Source organism: Mirounga angustirostris, unplaced genomic scaffold, assembly GCF_029215605.1.
Source record: "Mirounga angustirostris isolate CCGP_5_RB_7025 unplaced genomic scaffold, mMirAng1.0.hap1 SCAF_16, whole genome shotgun sequence".
Classification (NCBI taxonomy): Eukaryota; Metazoa; Chordata; class Mammalia; order Carnivora; family Phocidae; genus Mirounga; species Mirounga angustirostris.
Window position 1 is genome coordinate 41,800,597 of NW_026991724.1, and position 23,324 is coordinate 41,823,920.

The 23,324-nt window shown below is 52.5% G+C and overlaps 1 protein-coding gene across 2 annotated transcripts in view; it reads right to left on the reverse strand.

Moving 5' to 3' along the window:
* Positions 1 to 23,324, reverse strand: part of PEPD (peptidase D) — a 118,052-nt gene that overhangs the window by 51,364 nt on the left and 43,364 nt on the right. The window contains exons 8-9 of one of the 2 annotated variants that reach the window (XM_064580866.1): positions 22,045 to 22,120; positions 20,828 to 20,874 (exon numbers count right to left, since the gene is read on the reverse strand). The exons of the other annotated variant lie outside the window; for it this stretch is intronic. Of the exons in view, the coding sequence (XP_064436936.1) occupies positions 20,828 to 20,874; positions 22,045 to 22,120 (123 nt within the window). The remainder of the gene's footprint in view (positions 1 to 20,827; positions 20,875 to 22,044; positions 22,121 to 23,324) is intronic. 2 annotated transcript variants of the gene reach the window in all.

The window sequence follows — 23,324 nt, forward strand, 5'->3', positions numbered from 1 at the left end:
GATGAGGTTCCAAGAAATGTCCTTAATGATTTTATGCTGGCTTTTCGTCAAGTGTAGCAATGGTCCATTTATAACAACTCTAAATGACATCCAGCGGGCCCTGTCACTGGATGGGAGACCCTGGCTGGAAAAAGACCTTGCCCCACCTGCTCTGCTCCTCTGTTCTTCCCTCTGCTACCTCATTTTCCTAGGCACAGGGGGTCTGGACTCTTCTTTTGGTCTTCCCCACCTCGTTTAGTGGCAACTCCCTCCTTCCAGAAGCTCAAGTCAAAAACCCTGGAGTCACCCTTGATGTGCCAGCAAATGCTGCTGGCTCCACCTGGTTCGCCAGGCCTGGCATAAAATATGCCCAGAACTTGCCTGCTTCTCACCTCTGACACTCTGACTCAGGGCCAACACCCTGTCACCTGTGGTCCCCCCACCTCAGGGCCTCCTCATTGGCCCCCCCTGCAGCCAGCTCTCACTACCACCAGATCAAGTCTCTCCCCTGCTCGACCCCCAGCCCCCAGCCCCTCTTCTCTGCCATTCGAGCCTCCCTGTGGTTCCTCTCTTGACACCCCAGGGCTCAGCACCCCCCAGCACCCCGGGTCGTGTTCAACCTCTATGACAGGCCTTCAAAGCCACCATATTCAGAAAGGCAAATCACTCCCAGGACTCCCTCTGTTATCTTTTCCTGTTTTTATTTCCTCCCCCTAGTATTTGCTACCACCAAAAATGCTGCACATTTTACTTACTTACTTTGTTTATCTCCCTTCTCGAGCTTCACACACAGGTTTTCCTCTGTTCTGTCTCCCTGCTCCTAGAACCCAGTGCCTGGCACCTGTGGTTACCCAATAAATGTTTATAATCCAACAAACTGGCACAAGCAGGCTGGGAATGAGCCAGTACTCGCCGGCCCACAGGTGGCCTGCTTGCCAAGGACAGGCAGTGCATGGCGGGCAGGTGTCGGCCCGCTCGGCCAAGAGCTGTGGGAGGGTCAAGAGCGCTTCTGCTGTACTCCGGGCAAATGGTCAAATCAGAGCTCCCGGAAATGGACAATGCCAACCATAATTCCTAGCAAGTTTCGGCCATACCTACTACATCTGGAAATGATTTTGGAAACTCCTGGTCTTGTAGGGACAGTGAGCCTGGTTGACACAGATTCCATCAAGCCCAGAGAGATCAGCTCTGGCTCGCTCAGGCCTCCTGAGATGGCATCTAAGTCTGCCTGCGAGAACACTCTGCCATTTAACAGCAACTGGAAATGGCCTTGGTCTGGCCCTGGGACCACCAGTGAAGGATTGCCACACACCACATCGCAACACCGACACACGCCCCCTTATCTGCCCTCGCAGGGGTGCGGTCCTGACTCCTTGATAACCACTGGGCTGCTGGGTTCCCCAGGGCCAGTGACCACATCCACAGGAAGGGAGGCCACTCAGAAGGGCGCACAGCCCAGGCTGATGTGGGGGGTGGGTCGTGACCCTGCTCTGACACGCATGACTTCGGCCCCAGTCAGGTGGATGCTCCTTGGACCCCGAATCCTCCAAGGGTTGAGTGAGGAGCTATCCTTCCCCACCACCCGAGGAACCAGCCCTGTTGCTTCTCTTCCTCGGGAACACCTGCTCCGTGCCAGGCTGCCCTCGGCCCAGGAGCGGGCCTGGCTCTCCCTCGGTCCTGACTACAGCCTGGAACCTGCCGGGCCTGGGCTCCTGGGACACCTAGGGCACCGTCCATCCCTGCTGGTGACCTCTACCCACCCCTCCACGCCCTCTTCCATCTCTACCCCACCTCTCCCCCGTGCCCAGCCTGTCCCTTTGCTCCAGACCTGTTATCTCTGCAGGGCCACAGGGGAACAGTTCTAGAGGCTGCAGCAACCTCTGAAGGCCACACCCAGGCTCTCAGGTCACAGCTGCTGGGCTTTCTGGCCGAGGCTGACCCTGACCTGGGGGTCGGAGGGGTGGGGAGGGGGTGGGCTGAGCCTCCTGCCCCTTCTTAGGTGGTCTCTTTCCACTTCGGGGGACCAAAACTTCTTCCTTACCTACAGTTGGCCAGATTCTACCCTGATTCTGGCATTAGCCAGAATCATTACCACACCGTACAATGGTAGCTGCTAGGGTTCGAATCCCAGCTCCTGACCTGCTAAAGGTACAACCTTGTCAAGTTACTTAGCCTCCTGGTTCCTCACTTTGCTGGCCTATGGAAGGGACAAAACGGTAGCTGCTACACTCAGAAGGTGGCTGCGAGGACGAAATGGGCCGTACCCTCATTTGATCACAGAAGAGCAAAGGGCCCAGACTGGGCTGGTGTGTGGTCAGCCCTCGGGACGTGCCCTTGGTGCTGCCGCCGCCACCATAGCCACTCTGTCCTGGAACCCCGCTCCACGGGAGCGTGGCCGTCCTGGCACGTTGAGTCCCCAGGGCTCAGGACAATGTCGGACTCCGGGAACTGGCCCGGCCTCATGGGTTTCATGTCTTACGTGCTGGCCCAAGCACTTCTCGCCCCCCGCTTGCCCCTCCTGGAAACTACCACCTTCCTGTCCCCACGTGTCACTAATGTGTCATTTCTAAGACTCTAGAACTATTGCCTCTGGGTCCTCTCCACTCCTCCACCTGGATGGCAACCCCAGGTTTGTACCCTGTCCCTGGGAGGCCTGTCCCAGGGTTGTCGTAAGACCCACTTGCCTCCTGCCCAGGGCCCAAGGGGACCTACGAGGACCAGGCCTGTGTGTGTACACACTCACTCACTCACTGGAGGCTAGGACATGAAATACAGCCAGGCCCTGGCTCAAAGTGCAGCACCAGCGCCCCGGGGATCTCTCTCCTGCCCAAATTCATGGGCCTCATAAAAGCACAGCCCAAGGGCACAGCCTCTACCATTTTCAGCAGGAAATACACTGACTGGGAGGCAGGAGGCTGCACAGAAAGCAGACAACGGACCTCAGCGGGAGCAAAGCTTGGTCGGCGCCACATGGCCCGACGCCACCAGGTGGCCAAGTGAGACGTAGGGCTCACTGCCGTCCTTCCACCCTCCCCGCCCCAACATCTGATCCACCACTGGGTCCTGAGCTCCAGCTCCAAACTCATCCTCCCCCCGCCCTGCCGCCCAGTCTGGCCCACAGCAGCCTCCCTGCTGCCCTCCTGTTGTCACCTCGGCCTACTCACCACCCAAAGCCACGGCCTCATCTCCCAGCTCCCTCCCCAGTCACAGAATCCTCTGAGGGGCCTCTCATTGAGACCTGGCCCTGCCAGCAACTCCTCTCTTACCTGCCGGGCCCCACCTGCTGTGCCCTCTCACCACGTGGGAAGTGCCGGCTGGCTCCTCGCCGCCCTCAGCCCCAGCTTGAGGGTCACACTGGGCCATGACAGCTCCCCGTTCTTTCCTGGACTCCAACTTATCACGTGTCATTCTCCTGCTTGTCTGGCTTCCCCTCTGGAATGTCAGCCGTGACCCTGGCCAGCCCCCTAGGGCCAGCCCAAGCCCTTCCGAACGTGGGCACTGCTGAGTCACCGAGGGAGCCAGCAGACAGGACACCAGGCCTGATTTCTCCCAGAAGCAAAGGCAGTTACCGGCTGAGTTGTGCCCCCCCCGCCCCGCCCCCCCCCCCCCGAATTCATATGTTCAAGTCCTAACCCCGGTACGTCAGAATGTGACTACATTGGGAGACGGGACCTTTAAAGAGATGACTAAGTTAAACCGAGGTCTTCAGTGGGACCCTCATCCAATCTGACTGGTGTCTCTACAAGAAGAGGAAATTAAGACACAGAGAGGCACAAGGATGTATGCCCGTGGGGGGAAAGGCCACGTGAGGACATAAGAAGGCAACCAAGGAGAGAGGCCTCAGAAGAAATCAAACCTGCTGACAACTTGATCTTGGACTTCTAGCCTCCAAGACTATAAGAAAATAAATCTCTGTTGTTTGAGCCCCTCCATCTATGGTACTTTGTTATGGCAGCCCCAGCAAACTAGACACCTCTGGGCCAGAGGGATGAGAGAGGTCCCCAGAGGGAGGGAGGCGGTGGCCACACACCACCGGGGTTTGAATCAGCTATGACCTGAAAGCTGAACTAGAGTCCCACCAGGGTCAAAGCCAAGACCTCGGAGGAGAAGGCAGGACAGAGGCCAGACGTGAGGAGCCCCTCCCTCAAGCCAGCACCAGCCACAGCTTCATGGCCGGCCAGGAGGGACCAGGATCTCTGCAGCAGAAAAGTGAAGCAGACCCCCAGCCAGCCCACCCCTGGCTGGGGTTCTGGCTCCCCACCCCCACAAGGAGGGCTGCCAGTCTGAACCATAACAGACTGCAGCTCTTGGAGATTCATTTCTTGCCTCTTCAAAGCATTATGGATTGATTGCCAAGTCTCACCGTAAATCAAAAGAAAGTCACTACTCATTACCTACTTAGAATTCCCTGAGTTCTTCCTGGGAAACCATTTCTCAGCTGTTTGATCTCTGAGCCACCAGCACTATCTCTAGGCATGCCACCCATCACGGCAGCCACCAGACACTTTTTTCTTCCAGGCTCCTTTCTCAGCACTTAGATGAATTTCTACCTTTCTCCAGTTTCAAGAAGAGCTGCCAGGATAAATGGTTCAAAGACTCCAGTTCACGCTGAAAATATATGGACTGTGTACAGCCGGTTCTGAATAACCCCCACGCTGGAGGGGAAAGCACCAACCACACTCGTGTTGGACGGGTCACACTGGCAGCCAGGCCCCAGACTCACTAGGACACTAGGACACTCTCCTGTGTCCTTTCATCTGTGGGAGAGTGACACTTGTCCAGCTTCAGCCAGCACCAGCTGCCCATTCCTCGGTCAAGCCCCTCCTACCCGAGTAGAATGTCGCCAAGTGCCCCAGGGCTTTGCCAGCTGGCTGAGGCTACTAGGAGCAAGGAGGGGCCCCATTTCCAAACTCTGCATCCTGGAGGAACCTCTTTCCCAGTCCTGCTGCTAGTACCACTTTCCCAAGGAACCTCTGCCCCCAGAAGGGCTCCTTTACCACCCAAGGCGGCAAGGCCCGGCTGACATCCGCTTCCCCCACCCAGGGTGCCCATTTCCATCGCCACCAGCCTGGCTCCAGGAAGGGCAGTCAAACCCCACTTCTGCTGGGGTGAACAGCAAGGCAAAGTAAAACTGCAAAAACAAAGTCCAGCCAGGCCCTGATCCTAACAGCCACCAGGCATCCGTTGTGCAGGGGGCTGGATGGGCAGGGCCCTCCACCAAGGAGCCCCACTCACCCCTGGCTGGAGGGCTGCGTACTGCGCACCTGGCCCTTGCCAGGACACCTGGAATACCCACCTGAGCAGCCCACGGTGCTGTTCCTGCAGGGCATGAAGTGGGAACAGCCCCCGCCCAGGCCCAGACACAGAAGGTCAGTAACTGCCACTCACAAGGGCATCCCGAGTGCTGTCACGAATGTAATCCGTCCAGCTGGCGGGTGTGTGGGGTGTGTGTGGCACCCTCCCAGGGGAAGGCCCCACGTAGTAGTGCAGGGGGCTGGGGAACAGAACAGCCGAATAAACATGAGCGCAGCTGGCTGGGAGGGCAAGCAGTGGTGCCGGAGCCGGGAGAAGCCAGCCCGCGCAGCCAGGGTCTTGCCCAAGGGCGGCGGCTGTCATCTCATTCTGCTCTGAGAAGCAGGGCACAGGAGGAGGCCTCGGAGCACGGTGGCGCCAGAGGCCCAGGAGGAACTGGGAAGGCTCGGCAGTGACAACATGCTAGCCCAGACCCCCTGGCCTGAGGCCTGTCACCCCCACCAGCCATGGGCAGCCTGGCTCGCAGACAGCCTCATGTCTCCTGAACCCCCCAGCGCCGCGTGTAGAGAGTCCCGCATCGGTGAGAGCTGCAGGTGAGCGGCAGCTAAGTGAGGCTGTGCTGCCCCAGCCCATCTGACCAGCCACTCCGACCCCGCGCTTTTCCTCACTCTGCATGGGAGGTGGCATGCCCTTGGACAGCCGCTGGACGAAGCCCAGAGGCTCACACTGACCGCCCATACCACCCAGTCTGCATGCCAGACACCAAGGGTGGCCTGGTACAGGGCTGGGGGGCCGGGGGGACTTGTGCGGGACACAGGCCTGACTCCTCAGAGAGGTCAGCACCCAGAGCCTGAGGTTGGGGCCTCTAAGCGGAGAGCCCCTCTCTGTGGTTTCACCACAAACTACCTCCAGGTTTCAAGAGCAGACATGCCTGCTGGCAGATATGGAAACGGGCTTTCTGAGTTCCTGGATTAAACCCTTCACCACATCTACAGAATCCTGAGTTAGGAGGGGAAAACTCCCAGCCCAGAATAATTGCTCCCACAGGGAGCATCTTTCTGCACCAGCATGTAATAGGTCTGGATGAGAATTTTCTAAAGATCGGTACCAAACCTCGCTGCAAAATCACAATTGTCTGCCTGCTCTGGCCACCAAACCCGGATAACGGCTTCTACAGGACAGTTGTGCGCCGGACGCACGTGGGACTTGGAGCGGTGCCCTCGGCTGGAACTGAGCCGGACTGCCTCCCCTCCCAGATGGACGCTGGCCCCCAGGCCGCACCCCACCCCTCCTATCAGCGCCGGGGCTCCTTCAGGGGATGCAGGCAAAAGGGAAAGGCTCTTCTGCAATGGGGGTGCGGCCTGGGGTACCTGGCAGGTAAACTGTAAACCAGTGAGGCCGACCAGAAATCTACACACGAAACCTGAGAAACAGCCTTTCTTCTTCCCCATAGCGCTCCCATTTTTCTTAAAATACATGACCCTTTGACTATCTTATTTTTCCCTCATTTGATAGAGACACTGGTATGAGAAATCCCTCTCAACTCTAGAAACAGGTGCAGCCTGAGAGCAATGAATACAAAGGGGTGACGGAGGAAAGGGGCCACCTGGTGCTGGAGGAGGTGACAGGGAGTGGCGGGGGTGCTGTGGCGTGTGCCCGCAGCTGCTCAGTTCCCACTGGGTTGCTGCTCCCTGGGAATTCCAGCCCAAGCTTACCAACTATTTTAATTTCTAGGAAAAGCCAGAAAAGTCTCCTGATTTTTCATTAATGACTCAAAACAACCAAAACAAACCAGAAAACCCGACTGTGTGAGCCAAACGAAAGCTGCCTGTATACTGGGGGGTCCAGCCCAGAGGCTACCAGTTTACAAACTCTGGCCTTTGTCTTGCTAAAAATTCCTCCTGGGGAGTGAAAAGTGGGGATGCTAGGTGTCCCCCTACCAAGACCCTAGCCTGACAGAGGCTTCTGGAAGCCCACAGGAGTGTCAGGCAAGTCTCACAGGGGCCCCAGCGGGAAGGCAGGCCAGCTAATGGGGTGTGGCCAAAGCCAGCTCAGGCAATGGCCCACTGCAGGGAAGATGTCTCCTACTGCCACCAAGAGAAGGCTCAGTACTGCCAAACCCCCTGATTTGGCTCACACCCCCTGCTCAGCTCCTCTGGTGGCTCACCTTGCAAAGTGAATCCACAGACAACCCAAACTTTCCTCCCCCTTTCTTCTGGGCCTGAGCGATTTCACTAGCACCCCATATCTGCAGCCAGTCAGCCAGCTCTCAGCCATGCAGAAGGAGCCAGAGCAAGTCTCCCTGTGGGAAATGGGAGGAATAGAGTCTGCAGCCCGTGTTTTTACAGGATCCACAAGACAGCACATCTGAGCAGACTGTCATGGATGGAGAACAGGTCAAAATGGGAAGGGGTTCTCCAGACGAAAGCTGTGGTAGCCACGTTATAAAAGTGTAATAAATGAGCCACAGAGCTGGTGTGCAGGGGTTACCATAAGTGAATGGGAAGAGAAGCCTGAGAACTTTCCACTGGTGCAGAAGTGGGAATTCTGAGAGAAAAGATAAGGGCCAGAGAAGGCTTCCTGGGGACCTGATATATGCAGAATAGGAATTTAAAAGGAAGGTCCTAAAGTAAAAAAAGGTTTCATTGTTCAAATTAAAGGACCGGATCCTAGTCCATCATGGGAGCTCATAGGGATGACTCCAGGCCTGTCTGCACAGCTTCTGGCCCCCCGTGGGTCACCCCATTAGCTTCTGTAACTGAGAAGGAAGCCACAGAGAGACTGGGGAGTGACATGATAAATAATATCACAGGTCTCAGATAACATGACCCAGGAGGATAAATGCTTGCCTCTGGGGAGTGACCAGTGAGATAAAAGGAGACACAGAGGTGTGGCACACCCACTTGGGGGTGCAAAAAGCCAGTGCTGCCGGCCTGTCCTTCACACACAGATCAGCCTCGCTGGTGTCCAAGCTGCTCCTGACTCCACAGAGCTGTTGCTGACATCACTGGACCTGTCACCTGGATCAAAGTTGACAGGCTATGTCCTCCTCCATCTCCTCTGGTCTGTGTGGGAGGTAGAACAGCTTCTTTGCTCTACCCTTCATTGGCCTAAGTCAGAAGACACCTGATCTAAGTCTCACCACTTGAATCGTGCGGTCCTCTGTACCCCCCAACCTCTGCATTGACTACTGGCTGAAGAACTGTACTAACACAGAGAACTCACACCTCTTCTCAAGGGGCTGCCTTCACCTGGGCCTCCAACCTGGTTGCCAAGGCTGGTGGGATTCTGACTCCTCTGGTATAGCTGAAGCCCAGGTCAGCACCAAGAAATGGGAAAAATTGTCACTCTCAAGAATAAAGACAGACTCCTATATACATCAAGTCAAGACAATTAAAAAGTTTCCTAGAAAGGAGAAAGAAGATGATTTGCCCAAGATCTCTGGCAGCCATGGAAGGAATGGTTTCATGGAACCAAGATCCAATACCAGTTAAACCATCCCTCGCAGAGGAGGCAACAGAAAAACTCTCCAATGTGCAAGGTCAAAGTACAAGCATTCAAGAAAAGGGAACACAAGGTACAAAACAGGGGTCCACACTGGATTCAGTATGACAGTGCACATTCTGAACAACTGTGATGAAAACTACAAAATAACACAAATGTTGAAAATAATGGAAAGAGAAGTGAGACAGTAAGAAACTGGAAGGATGGGGACAGGAGGAGGATAAAGAGTAAAACCATGCTGAATTTCTCAGTTTTCCAAGCGAGGAATCGATATTATTTGACTTGTTCATAGAGGTAGAGACCACAGAGAAATACAGGTCCTTTCTTCTTAATTTAAAAGTAATTCTACACCAAAAATAGGATGCATAGAACAAAGGAAACTTCACCAACTTTCCAGAATGACAGAAAACAATTTTTTTTTGAAGATTTTATTTATGTATTTGATAGAGAGAGACACAGCGAGAGAGGGAACACAAGCAGGGGGAGTGGGAGAGGGAGAAGCAGGTTTCCCGCCGAGCAGGGATCCCAATATGGGGCTCGATCCCAGGACCCCGGGATCATGACCTGAGCTGAAGGCAGACGCTTAACGACTGAGCCACCCAGGCGCAGAAAACAAGAGAAAACAATTTAAAAGCCAGAAAGGTGGTACAGAAACCAGAAAGCAGCACCAAGAGAGCAAACATTCTGGTCATCGCGACAGATGCAAATGGCTTTCCTAACACCCAAGGGCCCTGCATTCGGAACATGTAAACTACAGCCGATAAACAGAGTTAAAAGCAAGGAGTAAACAGAGATACACCAGGAAAATGCAAAATAAGAAAACATTTAATAGCAAAACCAGGAGCAGATAAAGTCATATTCAACACAAAAGGATTACTTAGGTCAAAAGGGGTTCCTGTAAAAAGGTAAAATACACGATTAAAAAACATAACAATCCTCAACCTGTAAGCCTCTTGAAACAACTTGGTATGGAAATGAGTAAAACAAAAATCTACTGGGAACCACAAAGAGGAATTCATAAAACTACCTCTCTTCATCCTAGAGAAAATGTCCAAAAACAGGGGAGGAGGCAGAAGACTGGAATAAGAAGAGAAAGTACATCCAAGTATATACTCTAAAAATAAAAAGTTAAAATTTTCCAATAAATGTTTAATGTTTCACTTTATTCCGTAAAATACTGACAAAAATTTTCTAAATAGGCCACAAGAAAAATCTCAAAACTAAGAAAAACAAAATTTACACAAACATTCTCTAACTACGGTGGAAACTCATAATAACCAAAAGTTAACCAAGAAAATTAACCAACCATATCTATCTGGAAATTAGAAGAAATGCTGTTAGTTCATTTCTTAGGTCAAACATCAAATCCACCAAAACTTCTTAGGACATGGTAAAGGGAGCATTCAAGAATATTTGAGCCAAAATTCATTTATTACTCCACGAGAAAGGATAGGAAAAAAAGCTAAGTTTCAACTGAACAAGTTAAAAGAGGGCTGTTCAAAACAAGGTCAGGAAGGAAGGAGAAAGGAATGAGTAATAAAACCGGGGATCTAGGAGTTAGACCAGCAGTGGAGCTGATGATTACATTTGGAAGATGACTGTATGAAAAGACCAACAAAACAGCTACGATTCTGGCAAAACTCCTCCATATAGAAAAAGCAGACACACAGGCAGGAATGAGAAAGGAAGCACAACTACAGACACAGAGGAGATGTTTTTCAAATTCAACAGAAGAAAATAACTCAGTTCTAATAAATTCAAAATTCTTGATGAAAAGAAAAACATTCCAAGAACAATTTATATTCTATGTCAACTATACTTCAACTTAAAAAAAAAAAAAAGAAAATGATAAAAAGAAAAAAAAAAAAAAACCTTCCAGGAAAATGTACTATATTGACTCTAAGGAGGATAAAGGATAAAGCGAGGCTGAAACAATCCCTTAGGAAAACCTGAAAAGTCATCTGAGAAATGCTCCCCCAAAGAAACAGTAAGCTCTGACTTCTTTCAACGTTCAAGGAACAGACAAGCCCCTCTGCTTTTTTTTTAATTTTTTAATTAAGTTTTTTATTTTAGTTCCAGTATAGATAACATCCGGTGTTGTATTAGTTTCAGTTTTCATTCAACAATTCTATACATGACCCAGTGCTCTTCACAAGTGCCCTCCTTAATCCCCTTCCCCTATTTCTCCCATCCCCCCCACCCCCTAACCATCAGTTTGTTCTCTGTAGTTAAGAGTCTGTTTCTTGAACAGTCAACAAAACCAAAAGACAACCGACAGAATGGGAGAAGATATTTGCAAATGACATATCAGATAAAGGGCTAGTATCCAAAATCTATAAAGAACTCATTAAACTCAACACCCAAAGAACAAAGAATCCAATCAAGAAATGGGCAGAAGACATGAACAGACATTTTTCCAAAGAAGACATCCAAATGGCCAACAGACACATGAAAAAGTGCTCAATATCACTCGGCATCAGGGAAATCAAAATCAAAACCTCAATGAGATACCACCTCACACCAGTCAGAATGGCTAAAATTAACAAGTCAGGAAACGACAGATGTTGGCGGGGATGCGGAGAAAGGGGAACCCTCCTACACTGTTGGTGGGAATGCAAGCTGGTGCAGCCACTCTGGAAAACAGTATGGAGGTTCCTCAAAAAGTTGAAAATAGAGCTACCATATGATCCAGCAATTGCACTACTGGGTATTTACCCCAAAGATACAAAAGTAGGGATCCGAAAGGGTACGTGCACCCCGATGTTTTAGCAGCAATGTCCACAATAGCCAAACTGTGGAAAGAGCCAAGATGTCCATCAGCAGATGAATGGATAAAGAAGATGTGGTATATATATACAATGGAATATTATGCAGCCATCAAAAGGAATGAGATCTTGCCATTTGCAACGACGTGGATGGAACTGGAGGGTATTATGTTGAGCGAAATAAGTCAAACAGAGAAAGACATGTATCATATGACCTCACTGATATGAGGAATTCTTAATCGCAGGAAACAAACTGAGGGTTGCTGGAGTGGGGGGTGGGGTGGGAGGGATGGGGTGGCTGGGTGAGAGACATTGGGGAGGGTATGTGCTATGGTGAGCGCTGTGAATTGTGTAAGACTGTTGAATCTCAGATCTGTACCTCTGAAACAAATAATGCAATATATGTTAAGAAAAAAAAAAAAAGAAGAAGAAGGTAGCAGGAGGGGAAGAATGAAACAGGGGAAATCGGAGGGGTAGACGAACCACGAGAGACGATGGACTCTGAAAAACAAACTGAGGGTTCTAGAGGGGAGGAGGGTGGGAGGATGGGTTAGCCTGGTGGTGGGTATTGAGGAGGGCACATTCTGCATGGAGCACTGGGTGTTATGCACAAACAATGAATCATGGAACACTACATCTAAAACTAATGATGTAATGTATGGGGATTAACATAAGAATAAAAAAAATAGCAGGAGGGGAAAAAAAAAAGAGTCTGTTTCTTGGTTTGTCTCTCTCTCTCTCTTTTTTTTTTCCCCTTTGCTTGTTTGTTTCTTAAATTCCACATAGGAGTGAGATCACATGGTATTTATCTTTCTCAGGCTAACTTCTTTTGCTTAGCATTATACTGTCTAGACCCATCAGGTTGTTGCAAAGTCCCTCTGCTTTCTAAACTATTCTAGAAAACGGAGAAATGTGGAGAACTTCTCAAATCACAATCTCAAAAATGCTGATCTCAAAATATGGCAAAGAGAGTTAAAAAAAATGTATAGCTTAAGCCCCTATTTTGAATCTTTAATAAAATGCTAGTAAAGAGTAACCACAAAACCATCATGATGATACTGCCTGGTCTATACACTGTCTATGTGCTGATTCACTGAATCCTCCTAACCACCCTATGAAGTGCTCTTATTATCCTTTCCCCAGATGAGGAAACTGAGGCACAGGAAGTGGCAGAGCTGGTACTGAGACGCAGGACACACCAGTCTCTAGAGACCACACTCTAACCACTGCTGTATACTGCCTCCCTATTTCAGTCCTGCGGCGTACCATGGCAGAGATCTGCCATGATGAAGTAGCGTCATGTGCCAGGGACGCCACACCAGCTCCACACCAGAAAGTCTCTGTGTAAAATTCATCTAAGGTACACCTAGTGCCCGATCTTGGTATCTGAGGTCACACTCTGGTAAAAGGAACCGGGGCTCCCTGCGGAAACGGCTCATTCTGGGGCTGGAGTGGGGACCATACAAAATGAGCCTGGAGTGGCCTGCAGTCCGGTTAAAGCAAGGCAGTGCTCGAGAAGCAAAATGACTGGGGGTGGATGATGTCGGAGGGACACAGGAGCCAAATGACGGAGCCTCCAATGCCCAAAGCGAGAATGACATGAGCAAGAAAATAAATAATACTGGATTATAACTCAAAGTATAAAGTAAGCATCTATGGGTCCACATAGGTATGAGTAAATAAGTGATTGAAGAAATACATGAATGGGGAAGAAGAGATAAATCCCCTATACAGCAGAATCACAAATAGTATATATAGATACTCCCCCACCAAGGGGACAGAACATAACTCCCCGCTCCTTAGGTGTGGGCTGGCCAGTGACTTCCTTCAACGAGTATAGTATGGAAGGTGGGAAAGAGCAACTCTCCAGTGGAGAAACTTGACAAACTGCCTCAGGGAGGTGATCAAGGACACCGATGGTAAGTGAGATTCACAGAATGTACCCCTGATATGATGTGGTGCACGCAACACTCTACCTCTGTGGTCTTCCTCCCAATGACCCATGACCTCTATCTAAACTCTGAGAAAAACATCAGAAAAAGTAAAATGGAAGGACCTTGTACAAAATATCTGACCAGTCCTCCTCAAAACTGTTAAGGTCATCTAAGTAAGGAAGTCCGAGAAACTGTCACAGTCAAAAGGAGCCTAAGGAGACAGGACAGCTAAACACAGTGGGGGTCCTGGGTGGGATCCTGGAACAGAAAGAGTATCGGGTAAAAGTGTGGACTTCAGATGATAATAATGTGTCAATATTGTTCATGAGCTGTGACAAATGTGCCACAGCCATGTTAATGATGGGGGTGGGGGTGGGGTAGGCGGCAGCTAACTCATATCCCTGTAACTTTTCTGTGATCCAAAACGGTTACAAAATTAGAAGTTTATCAATTGCCTGAAACACATACGCACAAAAGGCCAAGGGAGATGCCAAAAAGGCACCTGACAATATTCAACATCCTTTCCTGATAAAACGTCCTGGTAAGCCAGGGAGAAAACACTACTTCCTTAAAGTGATGATATATATTTATCAGAAGTCAACAGTCAGAAGCAGGTTCAATAGTGAAATACTACAGGAAAATCCATAAAGATGCCACCACTCCTACTTACTGGGATTCTCGGGGCAATTCGCCAGCATTTGAAAAGGAAATGCCTATGTCCCTTGGCTTTGTTCCCAAAAGCTCTGATTAGGACTGCATCGACCAGGCTGCATATTTGCAGGAAGCCTTTGCCTCTGATTCTTTGTCCACCCTTCTGGCTGGATACAAGGCTGCTTTGTGCCCTAAATGTACCCATTTTCCGGTTACTCTTACAGGCAAAATGAGCTACCCTGGCTTTAAGCCCCCGAGCCCTACACCCCTTTCAGACACGGGCTCTGCTGAACCATACAGAGAGAGCTACTCCCTTCCGTCACGTCAGGTCGTGTGCACAGAGCAGGCTGGGGGGCACACGGGATCTGCCCTGCCCAGTATGGGGTGGTCCGGGAGGAGGTACAGCCTGTTCCGAACACTGAGGAGTCATCTTTCCCAGGTGGCCCTGGCTCTCGGAAAGGGCTCAGCTCACTGAGGTGCGGCCAGCTGGGTGCAGTATTCGTGGGCTGCCTTCCTGAGGTGGGGCAGCAAACAGAGGGGGTTTCCTGACCCCTCTCGTGGTAGGCCATGTGGGGCCTGCCTCCAACAGCCAAGGAAGCACTGGCAGGAAACCTGCATCAGCCTCACAACACAAGGCAAAGAGCAGGTTCCGCCATGCCTGGACCTGGGGTCTCAGCGGGCCCTTTTTGAACAAGCCACGCTGTGGCTTCATCCCTTAAGGTGGCCAGCGGAGAGAGGATGTCTACTACGGAGGGGACAGGACACTGCCCATGACAGTGACCAGGCCCATGGAGAAGGCTCATCACATCCATTCTCACCCGTTGGGGCTCAGGGTCAGAGGCTGCTTGGACCCACACCTGCCCCAAAAGCCCCAAGCGAAACTCCAGCACCTTCATGGGGGAAGGTAAACTGTGGGTGGCCACACTGATGCCCAGGCTTGCCTAGACTGAGAGCACACTAAGTCAGACCACTCCCAGATGACTGAAAGCTGCACATCTCCAGAACCTCCCAGAAGGAGGAAAATACAGGCCTTTTGGTGACATCCATCACCAATGAAACCTGGATCCTCTGCATGACCCATGAGGGGCACGGCCAGAGCCATACACGGTCATGTCTGACCACCATGCCCAGCATGCCAGGCAGGGAGAGCCCTGGGAAAGACCCATAGCCAGAGGGGGGCATGCCAGTCCAGGCACCTGAGGGATGGCCCTTCAGTGACTACAGCGCACTAGCAGGGATGGACAAAGAAGAGGGAGGAAATCTGAGATGGGCCAGTGGTCTCCGGAGACCTGGAAACGCAGCCCCTGCAGAGGTAATGGAGAAGCCAGTCCCACCATCTGGGGGCAGGGTGGCCTATGGGATCTGTGGGGGGAGCTGGGAGTGAGGGATGAGCTCAGGGGTCAACTGTGTCGGGCGAGGTCTGGGGCTTGGGCTGGGGGTGGGACAGGAAAAAGCAGCTTCTTTGTGTCAGCAGCCTGTGCTTTCTACAGCCATAATCACCACGAGTTAGTAGGCTTGTGGCTGTGGGGCTCCCTATAAGCCCTCCCATCTTCCAATTATCCTCACTGGAGTGAAATGTTTTAATCCTCAAAAAAGATTTTAAAAAGGGCTTTAACAACATAGCAAGGGTTTTACAACTTGCTCCCTGGGGTGGGGGTGGGGGAGTAAATTGAAAGATCAACTACTTGACCCAGCACCCCACAGCTTATGTGGAATGTGTGTATGTGTGTGTGTGTGTGTGTGTTTATGTCTGTGGTGTATGTGAGTGAGTGGACGTGTGGTGTCAGTGGGTGGTGTCTGTGGATGGTGTGTGTGTGTGTGTGTATGTTTGGGTGTGTGTGTGTGCAGTGTTGGTGGTATCTGTGTGGGTGTGGATGTGTTGTCAGTGGGTGGTATCCCTGTGTGTATGTGTGTGGGGTCAGTGGACGTGTTTGCGCACGTGTGCGCGCAGGCGCACAGGATCAGGGCAGGAGACCCCGTCCCCTCGGCCCTTAGGCTGCCTCCCCCACTCCCCAGCCCTGACTCAGTGGGCACACTGCACACACGGGAGGTGCCTCGCTCCGTCCAGCCAGGGGGCAGGGAAAGGCAACGGGCCCTCAGCACAGCACAGATGGGCCAGTGCTTTATTAACAAAGGACTGGAAGAAAACAGGAGGCTACCGGTGTGGGCTGTTGCCTGGGACAGAACGGCAGAGCAAACCCAGGCCTTGTCGACGATCTCCGGGCAGGGTTGGGGGTACAGAAGGACCCCGGCCCGGGGAGTGGGACAGCCCTTTCCCCCTGCACACCTCGCAGACCCTCCGTCTTGTAACGCCCTCCTACAACCCCCACAGAAGCTGTCACGGGAGGACCCGAAATGACCCAGTCCCAGCCTGGAGAGAAAGATGGTATAATTTCAATTAAGGTCCCAGGCTGTCAAATACATCGTTATTAATCTCTTTGTGGCAAATGTGAGCCGGGACCTGCTTACACAGCCAACTGAGCATGCTCTAAATTAGTGTTTGCAGGTAACGGATTCAGTTGCCAGCCCCACGCCAGCCGGCTACAAGCTGATTACGCCACTAACATGAAAGAATATGAGGCGGTAAAATGGACTGCCTGATTGGGCCTGCAGTCAGATGCTGTTCGTGCCCGATTTACCCACATATTAACGTCTTATTGGTTTAACACAATTTACTACACCTCAGTCGCGGAAAATGATTTTCATTTCCTCTGAAAACCCTACTCACATGCACAGCACAAAGGAGGAGGGATCTTAAAAAAGCCATCAGTTCACTTTTTTTTTTTTAACATGCCCTCAAGATTTTATAACAAGCCTCTGATAATAAAACAACAACAAAAAACGAGGCTTAGGACCGGGTTTGCTAGCCAGCATCTCTTAAGCTTGAATCTGAGCACCACTGCCTTGAGGTTGTGCCCTCTTTTGAGAAAATCAGCCCCATCTCAGCCTCCGGTCCCCTGCTCCCACCCTGCCTCCAGTCCTGACACACGAGTCCCTGTTCTTCTTACCCTGTGTCCCTCTGTGGGGCTGGTGCTGGCCATGCTCCTGGCAGAACGTCCAGAATGTTCTAGGGATGCTCTTTTGACCCCTGTGGGTCAGCGGCCTGCATAGGAGTCTGGCCGCCCTGGGCCTTCCTGGGCATCGGTCCAGCCTGCGTTACAAGAGCCACACCCCGCGGGGAAACAACACCTGCTCTACAGGAGATTTTATACTCCCCACCTAGTTAAGAAAAGAATTCTAAAAGTTCACAGTGGTACAAAGGATAGCAAAAAATAGCTCAGGACATTTCCCTGTCTCCCATCCATCCAGCCAACCCCCACACACATACTTCTTGACACCAATTGTGGGGCCGACACTGTGCATAAAGGAGACGGGACTTCAAGAAGCCTCCAGCCTCCCAAGGACGCAGAACACAAAACTGTGTCACAGAGCCACCCGGGCAGTGACAGAGATACACGCCTGAGGGGAGGAAGCTCAGGGCAGAGAGAAGTCGGCCCCCTGCTTACCACTGCAAAATGCTCCTACGGGCTTCGGCTGGCACTGGCCGTAGGGAGCGCCCTCGTCAAATCTGGCGAGGGACACCCCAAGATGTCCCAGGACAACCATCTTCCCACCGCCTTTGGGGGTGACCCCGTCTGCCCCCACCGGTCACCCTGCCCACCTGTCCTACAGGAACAGACCCCGTCTCTTGTTCTCATCTTCTCTGCCTCAGCTTTTCCCCAGCACTGCCCGCAGTCCCCCAGGCCTGCACCCCAGGAAGGTCCCCGCTCTCAGCTCTCGGGGCAGGCACCGCTTCCCTTGCGTACCTCCTACAGCCAGCCGTGGGAGGGCAGGGCATACAGTAGGTGCACAACAGTGCACACACCTGGCACGTCCAGTTGAGCCACTCGGTAATGCCACTCGGCACCCTCAGGGCGGCTCTGGTGTGAGCATCAGGCTCATTTCCCCTGATCCACAGAGGAGGCAGCCATGGGGCCGGGGGACTAGAGGGTGGGGGGCACCCAGTGGTTTGAAGACAAAGGGACGATGTCCCCACAGCTCAGCTTAACAAAGGCCCCTTCACATGACTGCCAAACTCCATGTGTAGACTCTGGATCCCAACACAGACAGACCAGCGTGGACCAGGTATTGATAAGATTAAGGAATTACTGTTAATTTGGTTAGATGTGATGATGATGTGGTGGTTTCCTAAAGGGCAAAAATCCTCAACTGAGACACCTACTGCTGTTCTTACAGCTGAACAGACATGACATCTGGGGTTTGGTTTTAAATATGATGACAAAACAAGACGAAACAAAAACCTCGGTGGGGACTTCGAGGTTCATTATCCTCGGGGGGGGGTGGATATTCGAAATTTCTCATAATTTCGTAATTCAAATCTGATATTTGAAATTTCTCATAAAAAGAGAAAAAAGACCTCCATGCCCTAGGTGGGGGTGTAGGGAGCCGGCAGAAGTATTCCTAAGGCCCCTGGCCAGAGCTCACACGCAGGCCCGACTGGGCGGCGGCAGGCTCGGGCTCTGGACCCAGGGGGGCCGGGGGAGGGCGGCTCCTGCCCGACCCGGCAGCCAGCTTTGGAGCTAGACTGCTGGCAGCTGAGGACACAAGGTCACCAGCGTGCAGAGGACAGCAGGGCTCCACTCTGGGGCAAGCCAGTCCTGCTCTAATTTCTGGGTTATTTTTGTTTGAGGCATAGTCATGGGCCAGTTCAGCTGGGAAGAAATTTGTGGGGCAGTGCCAATCTGGGGGACTGCTGCCCGGCCCACCTCCCAGGTAGCCCTGCAGACCTCCCCCGTCCCAGGTCCTGGTAGGGGGCGAGGACCCTGGGACTAGCAGAGCAGATACCGCACTGCAGCAGACCATGTGAAGGCAGAGGCTGGGACACCTCTGTGTGCCCATCCCCATCCTCCTCCCGCGTGACAGAGCTGGGTCCCTAATGAAGCTCTTGTTCCATGCCCCCTCCCAGGACGCCACAGCAATGAGCGCCCTCAAGGCCATGTTAACCTCTTCCTACCCAGGCTAAGAGGAGAGAAATACAGAGGCCCTCTGTTCCGGACTCCTTTCAGGGTGAGACTTTGAAAAAGATGCCTCTCCCCAAGCTACAGGATGGTGAACATACATGCCCGCTGTGCCCACTGCGGACTCTGTGTGCACCTCGCCCTCACCACACACTGATAACACGGGCAGGCCAGAAAGGCTGGGAGGGACATGAGGAGGCAGAGTGGGCCCTGAGGGCACCCAGGTGGGCTCTGCAAAGTGGGGAAGGGGGGGCAGCACCAAGCTCCTACAAGGCCAGGTCGGAAGAGGCAGCCCAGAATGGGGGTGGCAGTAAAGGTAAAACTCTTTTCCTGGACTCACAACACTCTGACACCAAACGTGTGGGTTTTCCACACCAAGCAATTTTCCAGTTCTCTGTGGTCACCAACCGGATGTCCTACAATTTAATTCTGACGCTAACTGCCAGAGTTAGCACAGACCTCCCAGGTTAAGGGCTCAGTACTTATGACTGACTGGCTATAACCTGGGGGTTTCCATGACCCCTTCCTTGGGTTTGATCATTTGCTAGAATGGCTCACAGAACTCAGGAAAGTGCTTTACTATTAGTACTTTATTAGAAAGGATACAACTCAGGAAGAGCCAAACAGAAGAGAGATGCACAGGGCAAGGTGTGGGGGAAGGGACAAGGAGCTTCTATGCCCCGCCCCCCGGCCCACCACCCTTCCGGCTCTCCCACTGCTTAAGGTCCTTTGGAGGTTCCCTTCCGCAGGCACAGCTGAGTAAGTCACCGGTCAGAACTCCACCTCTGGCCCCTCTCCTCTCTCCCTGGAGTTTGAGGGCAGGGATGAGAGTTCCAACCCCCTAATCTAGGGGTTGGTTCCTCTACCAACCACCCCCACCTTCTAAGAGTCACTCAGGTGCAAGTGAAAGGGGCTTATTATGAATAAAGACACTTTCACTGAAGGAACTCCAAGGGTTCTAGAAGCTCTGTGCCAGGAACTGGGGGCAGAGACCAAATAGGCATTTCTTATTCCATCACAGGGGGAGAACTGGCTGCCTCTTCGGTGTCCTCTCCCCAGTGGAGCTTCCAGACAGTACCATCATTGGGGGGAGATGGACTGGGGGCCTCCTGCCCCCGGACCTGGGTGAGAGGAGTGCCACTGGGGCAGTTTGGGTCTGACCCCAGGGCTTCCTCAGGCCATGGCAGCACGTGCTGAGCCCTGGGTCCCAGCACAGAGTGGGGCTGAGGAGCTGGCCACGTCACACCCATCGTGGCTGGCCACCCCAGGAAGTGCTGAGGGGCGGAGGGGACAGTGGCTCGCTGTGGGCCTAACTGGAGCCAAAGGCCAATGGAATTCTCCAGAACACTTTATGAGCCACTTAACTATTCCTCGACCCAGTCGTCCAAGCACAGCCGACGTAATGGCAATGTTTACACATAAAAATGGCAAGCTGCTTTACTAGAGGCTTTCAGAGTCACAACAGCAGTTTTCTCTGCAGAAACAAAGTCCAAGTGGGGAATGATGGGGCACTAAACCATCCCGAAAAGTCATCAAAGACCATTACCATCAAACACTCTGCCCAGAGCCAGGCAGGTGGTCACGGTCCAAAGACAGACGCCCAGCCCACGGTCCCCACTCAATTCTGCAGCGGGCCTGTAGTGCTCATCTGGTACTGGCTGAGGGAACATCAATTACTGTTTTTTACATTTTAATCTTTACCCAGAGAAACACAGCAGCTTACCTCTCCATCTCATATTCTTTCATTCCCACTTTTACGGCCTTCATTACCTGGAGAATGGATATTAAGCAAAGACGTTTGTATTAAGGAGATAAGTAACACTGCCTTATAAATAATGTATAGCAGTTTTTCAAAAGAAACTCTTCTTTAAAAAAAAAAAAAAAAAAAGAATGGTATGGGCGCACAGCGGTGCAGACATGTGACAAATGCGAACTTTTTTAAAGCTCCAAGAGCCATACAGTTTATTTAAACCACTCTGGGGGCGCCTGGGTGGCTCAGTTGGTTAAGCGGCTGCCTTCGGCTCAGGTCATGATCCTGGAGTCCCGGGATCGAGTCCCGCATCGGGTTCCCTGCTCGGCAGGGAGTCTGCTTCTCCCTCTGACTCTCCCCCTCTCATGCTCCCTATCACTATCTTTCTCAATAAATAAATAAAAATCTTAAAAAAAAAAAAAAATAAACCACTCTGGAGCCCTTCCATCTGGGAGCCCGTGAGCTGCCGGCACCAAGCTACATGGCCAGCTCAGGTGGCGGCCAAGCTTCAACCAAGATGTCTGGTGAACACTTAATGCTCGGAAAGCGATGCCTAGCCTAGAAGGTTTCCTTTGTTTAGCTGTCATAGAACACACAGAAAATGAATTCATGCAAGCAACTGTGGCCCCCAAACGACCCTTGCCTGTCTCCGGACACAAAGCCGTGGCTGTCACTATACAGGCACCAGGCTATCCCAGTCACCCTGAACATCCTACAAGACATACACTTCCTTATTCGCTCTTGCTCCTCAGGTAAAGTGGGAAGGTTTGGGAAAGAGCCTCATGAGAGAGGCTGTTTTCGGAAATGGAGGACAGTAATCACTGTGCCTGAATGATGGCTAAGGACAGGAGAGCCTTTAAAAGGAGCTGGAACCGCCGGAGTGCCAGGAAGGAGAGCCCCACACTCTGAGCGGGGACTTCTTGCTGGGAAATGTCCTCAGGGTGGGTGCCTTAAGGTGAGGGACTGGGGCAGAGCCTCTGCTGTCCCTGCCCTGCCCCCACTGGGGAAGAGAAAAGAGCCATGACCGTGTCTCTGCCGGAAGCAACACTTGCTGCCTACTCACACGGCACCCGGGACTGGAGCCACCACGGGACCGTCCATCTCAACGAGGCCCTCCCACCCCACTCAGAGCCCTGCTGCTTGCCCACCCCAGCTAGAACAGCGCTCCGGGGAGCCCGTGCCCAGCTTACCTCCCGGTGGGCCTCGCTGGAGATTCTGTTGGTGTAACGCAAAACCTCCAGCTCCATGTCCGTCTTAAAGACTCGGCTTCAGAGAGAAGAAAAAAGGGGCAAGTCAGTGATGCCCAGCGTCAGGGGCTGGCCGGACCCCCCCACCCAGGGAGACCTTGGGGCCCACCATACCCAGCACGGCCTGGGAAGCAGCACAGGGCTGGCTTGTGCCCAGCCAGGCCACTGGGGCATGGGGGTGGAAGGGCCACCAAGCCCCAGAAGTGATACGCTGCACCAAGCGCTGCCCATCCTGGTCTCATGCCAGGCTTGGGTGTGCAGGCTGTTTCTAGTTACAAGACCTGGAAACCGCTGTGGGTGCTGGACGAAGCCCAGATTCTGCAGCCAGACATGTCCTGCCTCACCGAGACTCAGTTTCCCCGTCCATAAAATGGGGATAAAATCTACCTGGCAAGGAGGCTGTTGGACCTGAATCAAGTGTGCCAACTCCCAGGGCTCTGCCCAGTTGGCTGAAGAGGGTTACCGTTTCCTCCCACCCCACCCACCTGCCCCTGGGGCAGCCCAGGAATCCTCCTCCACCCCAGTCAGGCCCCCTGCGGGATCCAGGGATGGGGGTGGGAACAGTGGGTGGTGCAGCCACTTCCAGCCATGAGTGCAGGAAAAAATGTGGAAAACAGCCAGTCTGCAGAGAGGAGGAGACAAGGAACAGACAAGAAGAGAAGGGGGCTGTGTGGGGCAGGCAGGCGCAGCCAAGAGGCCCTGCTCTCCTTCTCACTCAGCTGTGCCTCCTGCAGCTGGACTCTGAGGGTCTTGGGGGCCCTCACAATAAATCCATGTTAATCTGCCCAAATGTGGTCAGGTTTCTGGTCTTTGCGATCAACCTCATTGCCAAGTACGACTCAGCTAGAGAAGCTACGTAAATATTTGTTTTCAACCTCCACTTCAGATGAGCAACTCCAGGCCATGTGGCATTTCAGTGGCAGCCGTGACCAGTCATTAAGAGCTCAGCGTCCCGGTGCGTGCCCCGTGGCCAGCTCTGCGTCCTTCACACAAGGTGACACACCTTCACCAACGCTCCCACACGGCCACCTCTCCCTCTCGTGAAGGGAACACATTCAAGCACCCTGCAGACAGGCAAAGCCAGTGTCTGATGATGGCAGACCAGTGCCTGCCCCCCCCCCCCCCCCGTTCACTCTCTCATCCAGCTGCTGTCTGTGTCCTGAAGCTGGACCAAGGCCAAGGACGGCAGCGAAGAAGCTCCCACCTCCATCAGAGGCAGCGAA